The following is a 12,326-nucleotide window of genomic DNA, read 5'->3' on the forward strand; positions in this document are numbered from 1 at the left end:
GCCAGGGTATCAAATTTGTAGAATTTTACAAACGTGTTCTCCCCCGACCACGTAGCTGCTCGGCAGAGTTGTAATGCCGAGACCCCTCGGGCAGCCGCCCAGGATGAGCCCACCTTCCTTGTGGAATGGGCCTTGACAGATTTAGGCTGTGGCAGCCTGCCACAGAATGTGCAAGTTGAATTGTGCTACAAATCCAACGAGCAATCGTCTGCTTAGAAGCAGGAGCACCCAGCTTGTTGGGTGCATACAGTATAAACAGCGAGTCAGATTTTCTGACTCCAGCCGTCCTTGAAATATATATTTTCAATGCCCTGACAACGTCCAGCAACTTGGAATCCTCCAAATCGCTAGTAGCCGCAGGCACCACAATAGGCTGGTTCAGGTGAAACGCTGACACCACCTTAGGCAGAAAATGAGGACGCGTCCGCAGTTCTGCCCTGTCCGAATGGAAAATCAGATATGGGCTTTTATACGATAAAGCCGCCAATTCTGACACTCTCCTGGCTGAAGCCAGGGCCAGTAGCATGGTTACTTTCCATGTAAGATATTTCAAATCCGCCGATTTGAGTGGCTCAAACCAATGGGATTTGAGAAAATCCAAAACTACATTAAGGTCCCACGGAGCCACTGGGGGCACAACCGGGGGCTGTATATGTAGTACTCCTTTTACAAAAGTCTGGACTTCAGGAACTGAAGCCAATTCTTTCTGGAAGAAAATCGACAGGGCCGAAATTTGAACCCCAATGGACCCCAACTTGAGGCCCATAGACAATCCTGTTTGCAGGAAATGTAGGAATCGACCCAATTGAAATTCCTCCGTGGGGGCCTTCCTGGCCTCACACCACGCAACATATTTTCTCCAAATGCGGTGATAATGTTGTGCAGTCACCTCCTTCCTGGCTTTTACCAGTGCAGGAATGACCTCTTCCGGAATGCCTTATTTCCTTAGAATTCGGCGTTCAACCGCCATGCCGTCAAACGCAGCCGCGGTAAGTCTTGGAATAGACACGGTCCCTGCTGAAGCAGGTCCCGTCTTAGAGGTAGAGGCCACGGATCTTCCGTGAGCATCTCCTGAAGTTCCGGGTACCAAGTTCTTCTTGGCCAATCCGGAGCCACGAGTATCGTTCTTACTCCCCTTTGCCGTATAATTCTCAGTACTTTTGGTATGAGAGGCAGAGGAGGAAACACATACACTGACTGGAACACCCACGGCGTTACCAGAGCGTCCACAGCTATTGCCTGAGGGTCTCTTGACCTGGCGCAATACCTGTCCAGTTTTTTGTTGAGGCGAGACGCCATCATGTCCACCTTTGGTTTTTCCCAACGGTTCACAATCATGTGGAAGACTTCTGGATGAAGTCCCCACTCTCCCGGGTGTAGATCGTGTCTGCTGAGGAAGTCTGCTTCCCAGTTGTCCACTCCCGGAATGAACACTGCTGACAGTGCTATCACATGATCTTCCGCCCAGCGAAGAATCCTTGCAGCTTCTGCCATTGCTCTCCTGCTTCTTGTGCCGCCCTGTCTGTTTACGTGGGCGACTGCCGTGATGTTGTCCGACTGGATCAACACCGGCTGACCCTGAAGCAGGGGTTTTGCCAGGCTTAGAGCATTGTAAATCGCTCTTAGCTCCAGTATATTTATGTGAAGAGACATCTCCAGGTTTGACCATACTCCCTGGAAGTTTCTTCCCTGTGTGACCGCTCCCCAGCCTCTCAGACTGGCATCCGTGGTCACCAGGACCCAGTCCTGTATGCCGAATCTGCGGCCCTCTAACAGATGAGCACTCTGCAACCACCACAGAAGAGACACCCTTGTCCGTGGCGACAAGGTTATCCGCTGATGCATCTGCAGATGCGATCCGGACCATTTGTCCAGCAGATCCCACTGAAAAGTTCGTGCGTGGAATCTGCCGAATGGAATCGCTTCGTAAGAAGCCACCATCTTTCCCAGGACTCTTGTGCATTGATGCACAGACACTTTCCCTGGTTTTAGGAGGTTCCTGACAAGTTCGGATAACTCCTTGGCTTTCTCCTCCGGAAGAAACACCTTTTTCTGAACCGTGTCCAGAATCATTCCCAGGAACAGCAGACGTGTCGTCGGGGTCAATTGAGATTTTGGAAAATTCAGAATCCACCCGTGCTGTTGCAGCACTATTTGGGTTAGTGCTACTACGTCCCCCAGCTGTTCCCTGGACCTTGCCCTTATCAGGAGATCGTCCAAGTAAGGGATAATTAATACGCCTTTTCTTCGTAGAAGAAACATCATTTCGGCCATTACCTTGGTAAAGACCCGAGGTGCCGTGGACAATCCAAACGGCAGCGTCTGAAACTGATAATGACAGTTTTGCACCACGAACCTGAGGTACCCTTGATGTGAAGGGCAAATTGGGACATGCAGGTAAGCATCCTTGATGTCCAGGGACACCATAAAGTCCCCTTCTTCCAGATTCGCTATCACTGCTCTGAGTGACTCCATCTTGAACTTGAATTTTTGTATGTACAGGTTCAAAGATTTCAGATTTAGAATAGGTCTTACCGAGCCGTCCGGCTTCGGTACCACAAATAGTGTGGAATAATACCCCTTTCCCTGTTGTAGGAGGGGTACCTTGACTATCACCTGCTGAGAATACAGCTTGTGAATGGCTTCCAATACCGTCGCCCTGTCTGAGGGAGACGTTGGCAGAGCAGACTTTAGGAACCGGCGAGGGGGAGACTTCTCGAATTCCAACCTGTAACCCTGAGATATTATCTGCAGGATCCAGGGGTCCACCTGTGAGTGAGCCCACTGTGCGCTGAAATTCTTGAGTCGACCCCCCACCGCCCCTGAGTCCGCTTGTAAAGCCCCAACGTCATGCTGAGGGCTTTGCAGAAGCCGGGGGGGGGGGCTTCTGCTCCTGGGAAGAAGCTGCTTGGTGCACTCTCTTACCCTTTCCTTTGCCTCGGGGCAAATATGACTGTCCTTTCGCCCGCTTGTTCCTATAGGAACGAAAGGACTGCGGCTGAAAAGACGGTGTCTTTTTCTGTTGGGAGGGGACCTGAGGTAAAAAGGTGGATTTCTCGGCTGTTGCCGTGGCCACCAAATCCGATAGACCGACCCCAAATAATTCCTCCCCCTTATACGGCAATACTTCCATATGCCGTTTGGAATCCGCATCACCTGACCATTGTCGCGTCCATAAACTTCTTCTGGCAGATATGGACATCGCACTTACTCTCGATGCCAGAGTGCAAATATCCCTCTGTGCATCTCGCATATATAGAAATGCATCCTTTAAATGCTCTATAGTCAGTAAAATACTGTCCCTATCCAGGGTATCAATATTTTCAGTCAGGGAATCCGACCAAACCACCCCAGCACTGCACATCCATGCAGAGGCGATGGCTGGTCGCAGTATAACACCAGTATGAGTGTATATACTTTTCAGGGTAGTTTCCAGCCTCCTATCTGCTGGATCCTTGAGGGCGGCCGTTTCAGGAGACGGTAACGCCACTTGTTTTGATAAGCGTATGAGCGCCTTATCCACCCTAGGGGGTGTTTCCCAGCGCGCCCTAACCTCTGGCGGGAAAGGATATAATGCCAATAACTTCTTTGAAATTAGCAGTTTTCTATCGGGGTTAACCCACGCTTCATCACACACTTCATTCAATTCGTCTGATTCAGGAAAAACTACAGGTAGTTTTTTCAGACCCCACATAATACCCCTTTTTGTGGTACATGCAGTATCAGAGATATGTAAAGCCTCCTTCATTGCCGTGATCATATAACGTGTGGCCCTACTGGAAAATACGTTTGTTTCTTCACCGTCGACACTAGATTCGGTGTCCGTGTCTGGGTCTGTGTCGACCGACTGAGGTAAAGGGCGTTTTACAGCCCCTGACGGTGTCTGAGACGCCTGTACAGGTACTAACTGGTTTGCCGGCCGTCTCATGTCGTCAACTGATTTTTGTAATGTGTTGACATTATCACGTAATTCCATAAATAAAGCCATCCATTCCGGTGTCGACTCCCTAGGGGGTGACATCACCATTACCGGCAATTGCTCCGCCTCCACACCAACATCGTCCTCATACATGTCGACACACACGTACCGACACACAGCAGACACACAGGGAATGCTCTTAGAGAAGACAGGACCCCACTAGCCCTTTGGGGAGACAGAGGGAGAGTTTGCCAGCACACACCCAAGCGCTATAAATATATAGGAACAACCCTATAGAAGTGTTGTCTCCCTTATAGCAGCTTAATATATATCAAAAACGCCAAAAAAAAGTGCCCCCCCCTCTCTTTTTTACCCTGTTTCTGTAGTGCAGTGCAGGGGAGAGTCCTGGGAGCCTTCCTCGCAGCGGAGCTGAGCAGGAAAATGGCGCTGTGTGCTGAGGAGATAGGCCCCGCCCCCTATTTCGGCGGGCTCTTCTCCGGAGTTTGTGAGACCTGGCAGGGGTTAAATACATCCATATAGCCCCAAGGGCTATATGTGATGTATTTTTTAGCCAGAACAAGGTATTCTCATTGCTGCCCAGGGCGCCCCCTGCAGCGCCCTGCACCCTCCGTGACCGCTGGTGTGAAGTGTGTGACAACAATGGCGCACAGCTGCAGTGCTGTGCGCTACCTCATGAAGACTGAAAAGTCTTCTGCCGCCGGTTTCTGGACCTCTTCGCTTTTCGGCATCTGTAAGGGGGTCGGCGGCGCGGCTCCGGGACCGGACTCCATGGCTGGGCCTGTGTTCGATCCCTCTGGAGCTAATGGTGTCCAGTAGCCTAAGAAGCCAATCCATCCTGCACGCAGGTGAGTTCACTTCTTCTCCCCTAAGTCCCTCGTTGCAGTGAGCCTGTTGCCAGCAGGACTCACTGAAAATAAAAAACCTAAAAACTTTTTCTAAGCAGCTCTTTAGGAGAGCCACCTAGATTGCACCCTGCTCGGACGGGCACAAAAACCTAACTGAGGCTTGGAGGAGGGTCATAGGGGGAGGAGCCAGTGCACACCACCTGATCCTAAAGCTTTATTTTTGTGCCCTGTCTCCTGCGGAGCCGCTAATCCCCATGGTTCTGACGGAGTCCCCAGCATCCACTAGGACGTTAGAGAAATAGATGGTAATGTTGGATTACAAGGTGCTCATTGTATAGCGCATATAACGATTGGCGATGATAAGATCACTCGGTGAAGTAACAGGGAGGGAGGGGCAGGAGAGGGAAATCGAGGGGGGGCTGCAGAGAGACCCATAGAGCTACTGTAAATTGCTGGCAGGTTAGTGCAATAGCTCATTACGGTATAGAACAATTAGGTCAGCGCCCTGTGATAAACGTGTATCAGATTACTACAGGGATGACGGGGAACTGAACTGATTTGGTTGGGTGTCCCAAGCTGCGGAAAAAGATGCCTAAGATAATACAAGTCATGTACCCCATGGCTTACCGGGTTGGGTTCAATATGCCGGCAGTCAGAATACCGATCGCAGCACCCTGATTTTGAGAACCCTAATAGGGGCAAGGTTAATTATAGTTACCTTCCCCCAATGCCCCACTAACCCTCCCTTCCCATAACCTAACCCTCGCCGGTGGTGCCAAAATCTAACCCCTCCCTCCCCGCAGCCTAACCCTAACCCTCGCCGGTGGTGTCAAAATCGAACCCCTCCCTCCTCGCAGCCTAACCCTAACCCTCGCCGGTGGTGCCAAAATCTAACCCCTCCCTCCCCGCAGCCTAACCCTCACCGGTGGTGCCAAAATCTAACCCCTCCCTCCCCACAGCCTAACCCTAACCCTCATCGGTGGTGCCAAAATCTAACCCCTCCCTCCCCACAGCCTAACCCTAACCCTCACCGGTGGTGCCAAAATCTAACCCCTCCCTCCCCGCAGCCTAACCCTAACCCTCACCGGTGGTGCCAAAATCTAACCCCTCCCTCCACGCAGCCTAACCCTAACCCTCGCCGGTGGTGCCAAAATCGAACCCCTCCCTCCACGCAGCCTAACCCTAACCCTCGCCGGTGGTGCCAAAATCTAACCCCTTCCTCCCCGCAGCCTAAACCTAACCCTCGCCGGTGGTGCCAAAATCTAACCCCTCCCTCCCCGCAGCCTAAACCTAACACTACCCCCCCCCCCCCCCCCCCCCCACACACACACACACACACACACACACACACACACCCTTTCCCTACACCTTGCCTCTCCGACGTCCCGGCAGTCAGTCATTCGAGACTCCGGCTGTCGATCTGCTTACAAATCCTATCAATGCCACGCTACTGTTAGGGGTGGTGGGGGCTGGCTCTTTCCATTTTGAGGCAATTAAGCACATACAGCACTGGATCTCACTAACCGACATTTATTGTTAGTGGGATCTAAAGAAGCCTTTATAATAAAACACAGACGACACACTGGGGGTCATTCCGAGTTGTTCGCTCGGTAAATTTCTTCGCATCGCAGCGTTTTTCCGCTTAGTGCGCATGCGCAATGTTCGCACTGCGACTGCGCCAAGTAAATTTGCTATGCAGTTAGGAATTTTACTCACGGCTTTTTCATCGTTCTGGTGATCGTAATGTGATTGACAGGGTGGTGGGGGCTGGCTCTTTCCATTTTGAGGCAATTAAGCACATACAGCACTGGATCCCACTAACCGACATTTATTGTTAGTGGGATCTAAAGAAGCCTTTATAATAAAACACAGACGACACACTGGGGGTCATTCCGAGTTGTTCGCTCGGTAAATTTCTTCGCATCGCAGCGTTTTTCCGCTTAGTGCGCATGCGCAATGTTCGCACTGCGACTGCGCCAAGTAAACTTGCTATGCAGTTAGGAATTTTACTCACGGCTTTTTCATCGTTCTGGTGATCGTAATGTGATTGACAGGAAGTGGGTGTTTCTGGGCGGAAACTGGCCGTTTTATGGGTGTGTGTGAAAAAACGCTACCGTTTCTGGGAAAAACGCGGGAGTGGCTGGAGAAACAGAGGAGTGTCTGGGCGAACGCTGGGTGTGTTTGTGACATCAAACCAGGAACGACAAGCACTAAACTGATTGCAGATGCTGAGTAAGTCTGGAGCTACTCAGAAACTGCTAAGAGAGGTCTAATCGCAATATTGCGAATACGTCGTTCGCAATTTTAAGAAGCTAAGATTCACTCCCAGTAGGCGGCGACTTAGCGTGAGCAAATCTGCTAAAAGCAGCTTGCGAGTGAACAACTCGGAATGAGGGCCACTGTGAGGACGGACTTTAAAGGAATTGCTGCTTTAAATGATGCTGTAAAACTACTGAAAATCAGCGTATTTTCTAAAAGTGCTGTTTGGTAAATAAACTCCTTAGATACATATATGCCCGGTTCATTTATTGGGGGTCATTCCGAGTTGATCGCTAGCTGCCGTTGTTCGCTGCGTAGCGATCAGTGAAAAAAACGGCTAATCTGCGCATGTGTATGCTCTGCAATGCGCACGAGCGTCGTACGGGTACAAAGTCCATTGTGGTTTTGCACTGGTTCTAGCGACGATTCCAATCGCACAGCCGGCCGCAAGGAGATTGACAGAAAGAGGGCGTTTCTGGGTGTCAACTGACCGTTTTCAGGGAGTGCTTAGAAAAACTCAGGCGTGGCAGAAAAAACGCAGGCGTGGCTGGGCGTTCGCTGGGCGGGTGTGTGACGTCAAAAGCCGTCCCTCCGTCGTTAGAATCAACGCACACGAAGAGTAACTACAGGGCTGGTCTTGTTTTGCACAAAATGATTTTGCAGGCGCTCGGCTGCACAGGCGTTCGCACTTCTGCAAAGCTAAAATACACTCCCCATTGGGCGGCGGCATAGCGTTTGCACGGCTGCTAAAGACTGCTAGCGAGCGATCAACTCGGAATGACCCCCCTTGTGTCATAACTGAGTATGCCCCTTAGCAGCTGCGCTCATATCCAGTGTTTGTGTTAGGCTCAATAGCGCTAGTTTCTGTGCCGCTCTGTGGGATTTGTGGAAAATGTAGCGCTGGTCATGGTGCGCCATTCCAGATCATCGCCATCGTCACCGGACTGCTAAATGGATTGCCCCCTTAATGTCCTAAAAGCCCTACCTACTGTATAGTGCTGTGTATTATTATTATCACAAATGCTAATTTGGTCCACGTACCTATAACGCCTGGTCACTTATACATCGATGCATCTATGAATTATGGGAGAAGACAATGGGCCTAATTCAGAACCGATCGCACGCTGCGCTTCTTCGCAGCCGTGCGATCAGGTCGGAACTGCGCATGCGCTGTGGCCGCATTGCGCAGGCGCGTCCTTGGCCGGCGATGGCTGTTAACGAAGAAAACGGTCGCAGCAGCGACCGCAAGAAGATTGACAGGAGGAAGGCGGAACCGGGCGTCAACTCACTGATTTCTGGGCGTGGAGATCCAAACGCAGGCGTGTCGAGGCGTTTGGAGGGCTGACGTAATTTCGGGACCTGCGACGCTGGATTCATCGCACAGGGTAAGTAACTCTTACCCTGGTCTTGTTCTACACAAAACGTATTTTGCATAGCAGGGCTGCACAAGTGATCGCAGCCCTGCTAAGCTAAAATACACTCCCCCATAGGCGGCGTCTAGTTGATCGCACGGGCTGCAAATAGTTGCAACATGCGATCGACTCGGAATGACCCCCATTGATAGGAAGTAATGACACAATACAGGGATCACAGTAAAGGCCGCTACATAGAAACTTTATTGTCTACCAAACTTACAGACAATTTAAACGGAATGTTGTCACAAAAACACAAACGTCCTGATATCTGAAGCATCACAACATTTCAAGACACAATACAACATAATAATAACCACAGATATAACATGGGCACCACAGCAGACATAAAGCTATATACAGATGTGTCCTTATACATCTTTGCTGCAGTCACGCCAAACAGACCCTATTGGCACGCCATGTTCCGTGAGACTCTGCCAGCGTAGGTCGTCCTTTCTGCCGACAATGCATATTAGACACAACGCAATGTGACTGGGATGGATCAGGAGACTGTGCTGGTTAATTTGATATGCGACTCTTGTATATCTGTGTGTGACTGGGGATCCTATGTACTAAGCCTTGGAGAGAGATAAAGTGGAGAGATAAAGTATCAATCAATCAGTTCCTAGCTGTCATTTTTTTTTAACCCAGCCTGTAACATGGCAGTTAGGAGCTGATTGGCTGGTAGTTTATCTCTCTCCACCTTATATCCATCTGGGGCTTATCCCTGGGTCTCTGAATCTGTCTATGAAGTGCTACAATGGAGCAGCCGCAGCTTTTTTCCATGACAAATATGTAAGTGTCACATATCACATTATCAGCACAGTCTCCTCGTGAGGCCTCGTCACATCACGTTGCAAATAAGACTCATTTTCGGCAAATAAAAGAGACCCCCGATGTTATCAGAATTACACAGGACCTGTCAGCGCCCTCACGCCAGCCATCTCCCGCCGCGTGGTGTATTGAGGCTAGATGTATGAGGACGCTACTGTAGTAAGATGGAAACCGCATGAACAGACTGTAACACCTAGCAACCAATCAGACATCAGCGTTCATATATGACACACTAATAAAAGCTCATTTCTGATTGGCTGCATTATAAAACAAGGCTTATGGGCCCTACACACTGGCAGATCCGCTGCCGAGCTGCCCGACAGCGGTTATGGCCGACAGGCAACCCGGCGACGGAGGGAGGGAGGGGGGGGCGGCAGTGACGGGGGGAGTGAAGTTTCTTCACTTCCCCGTTACCCGGCTCCATAGCAATGCGGGCAAATATGGACAAACTCGTCCATATTTGCCCGCATGCACAAGCGACGGGGCACCAGCGATGAACGAGCGTGGGGCCGCGCATCGTTCATCGTTGCTGCCTCCACACTGAAAGATATGAATGGTATCTCGTTCATTAATGAACGAGGTCGTTCATATCTTTCAGTATTCTCGCCCAGTGTGTAGGGCCTATTACATGAGACTCCTAGTGCGATATCGCCTAACAATTAGCACAATATCACGGTAACGTTATCCGTATTTCATGAGCAGCTCTGATTATAAACAAGTAAAGATGGAAAAAGTGAACTTACAGTATAATGTAACTGAAAATTGAGCACACGTGTACGCACATCCTGACTCTTAAAGTGGACCAATCATCTGCAGGCAGGCATTTTTAATGATGTCACCAGCTCGGAGTAAATATATTACATTGGTTCACAGATAGCCAGCCTGCAGCGTGCCTGGGTGATGGCTACACTGTACTGCTGACTCCTTCATTTAAATGGCACTGGTGATGTATGTAGTAAGTGTCCCTTGCAAAGCAAAGTGCGGGCTTTGAATCCAAAGAACAATGATTGACCTTCTCGGAGGCAATGTACTTCCTAAACATACCCGGATTATAGGAGTGCTGCAGACGGTTACACACAGGCTCACACTTGTTGCAGAAACAACACAAGTGTCCTGTAAATAAGTGTTGCTACAGGTGAATGATCACAGCTGGCTTAGTGAGACTGACAGTGTATTACTTCCTCAGTGATAATGTCTGACCGCTGTAAGGCGGTCAGTGTCACACAACATCGCACATCTATCATCAGTGCACAGTATAAACTAGACCCTCATCATCAGTGGGGATTTACTTCCCCTGAGTGACGTAACATTTGGGGCTCCTGAAAACGTAGATCAGATGAAACTGTTCAGCAAATGTTACCTTTCTACTGAGGCAAATGCAGTCCACTTCCTAGGCCTGGAGAACATTTGGCGTATTCTGATTACTGCGCAGTGGGTGGAGTCAGTAAAATCTACAAGCCAAAATAATGTCCTATGGGGCCTGGGATGATATGTATCAAGTGACATTAAAAGCGATTAAGGAATATGGGGCCAATACAATTCAGAGTGATGTTTTACGCCCATCAGACAGCTGTTGGACAATGGGGGTAATTCAGACCTGATGGTAGCAGCAAATTTGTTAGCAGTTGGGCAAACCCATGTGCACTGCAGGGGGGGGGGGCAGATGTAACATGTGCAGAGAGAGTTAGATATGGGTGGGTTATATTGTTTCTGTGCAGGGTAAATACTGGCTGCTTTATTTTTACACCGCAATTTAGATTTCATTTTGAACACACCCCACCCAAATCTAACTCTCTCTGCACATGTTACATCTGCCCCACCAGCAGTGCACACGGTTTTGCCCAACTGAACTGCAAACAAATTTGCTGCTACCATCAGGTCTGAATTAGGCTCAATAAGCGATGTTGCCCTCGTGACCGCACATCACGCAGAATTGAATTGGCCCTCTGTATATGTATTACAGAATGAGGCAGTAACTGTCTGCGTACACATGGTGCGTGGTACACTACTGTCAGCAGAGGAGCATACTGATATCATTGTGTATACAGCATAGTGTAAAGGCGGGGAACATTCTCTCCCTAGTAAAATGTACATTATAATACAGAAGGAGCATTGTCCTGATGCATCTGACCAGCGTTTCTCTGCAGACAATAAACACTTGGGGAAAAACAAGAAAAATGACTCTGATTTCATACAAAAAACCTTTTCATGTGAATGTTAATACTTCCATAAAATGATTGCGGAGGAAATGGTTCTTTCTTCCATTTACACATCACTGTGTGGAACGTTGTGGAGTGGACAGGAAGATTGGACGCAGCTTCATTTATATTCTTTTCCTGGAGTGAGAGACAGAAACAAATATAATTCCATGTAAGTGCTCCTATCCCTCCTGCAGGATTTCCAGCAGTCAGAGCAGTTAATAGTATAAAGTGCTGTGGAACTACAAGTCTCTGCATGCCCTGGTGTGGCACCCCAGCTGCCGGTTCCTGCCATACAAGGAAGTGGCTAGCAGAGGATTCTGGGAGAATTTCGGCTTGTCTCCTTTTAGCTGGGAAACCCTCAGCCCAGCAGCTGCTGTAAGACCACACATCTCACCCTGAGCACCATGCGGCCCCGGGGAGACAGCTGCGTGCCGCTCGGGGGAATAACCAGGCCCAAATAATGTCACCACCAGAGCTCTAAGTAATATAGAGCTGGCACAGCGCTGCGGGTTATGTAACTGCACTGGGCCCACAGCAGAGGTTTATAGAGGGTCACATGGGGGTGCAATCAATTTGCCGGCTGTCGGGATACTGACGCCGGAATCCCGACAGCCAACAACCGGAATACCGACACACATGGGCTATTCCCACTCGTGGGTGTCCACTACATGCCTAGAATAGAACCTGTGGAGAGCGTAGCGAGCCCGCAGTGTGGCGAGCAAGGGGACTCTCAGCACTTGGCATTCTGGCGGGTGGAATGCCGCTGTCGGGATCTTGACAGCCGGCATCCCGTCCGCCGATAAATAGTATGTGTTCCGTCACATGTCATGATGGA

At 49.8% G+C, this 12,326-nt stretch overlaps 1 protein-coding gene across 1 annotated transcript in view; it reads right to left on the reverse strand.

Moving 5' to 3' along the window:
- Positions 1 to 8,631: 8,631 nt before the first annotated feature.
- PPP1R26 (protein phosphatase 1 regulatory subunit 26) overlaps positions 8,632 to 12,326 on the reverse strand; it is a 100,248-nt gene continuing 96,553 nt past the window's right edge. The window contains exon 5 of the mRNA XM_063935899.1: positions 8,632 to 11,626. Within this exon, the coding sequence (XP_063791969.1) occupies positions 11,614 to 11,626 (13 nt within the window). The 3' untranslated portion in view covers positions 8,632 to 11,613. The remainder of the gene's footprint in view (positions 11,627 to 12,326) is intronic.

Source organism: Pseudophryne corroboree, chromosome 8, assembly GCF_028390025.1.
Source record: "Pseudophryne corroboree isolate aPseCor3 chromosome 8, aPseCor3.hap2, whole genome shotgun sequence".
NCBI lineage: Eukaryota > Metazoa > Chordata > Amphibia > Anura > Myobatrachidae > Pseudophryne > Pseudophryne corroboree.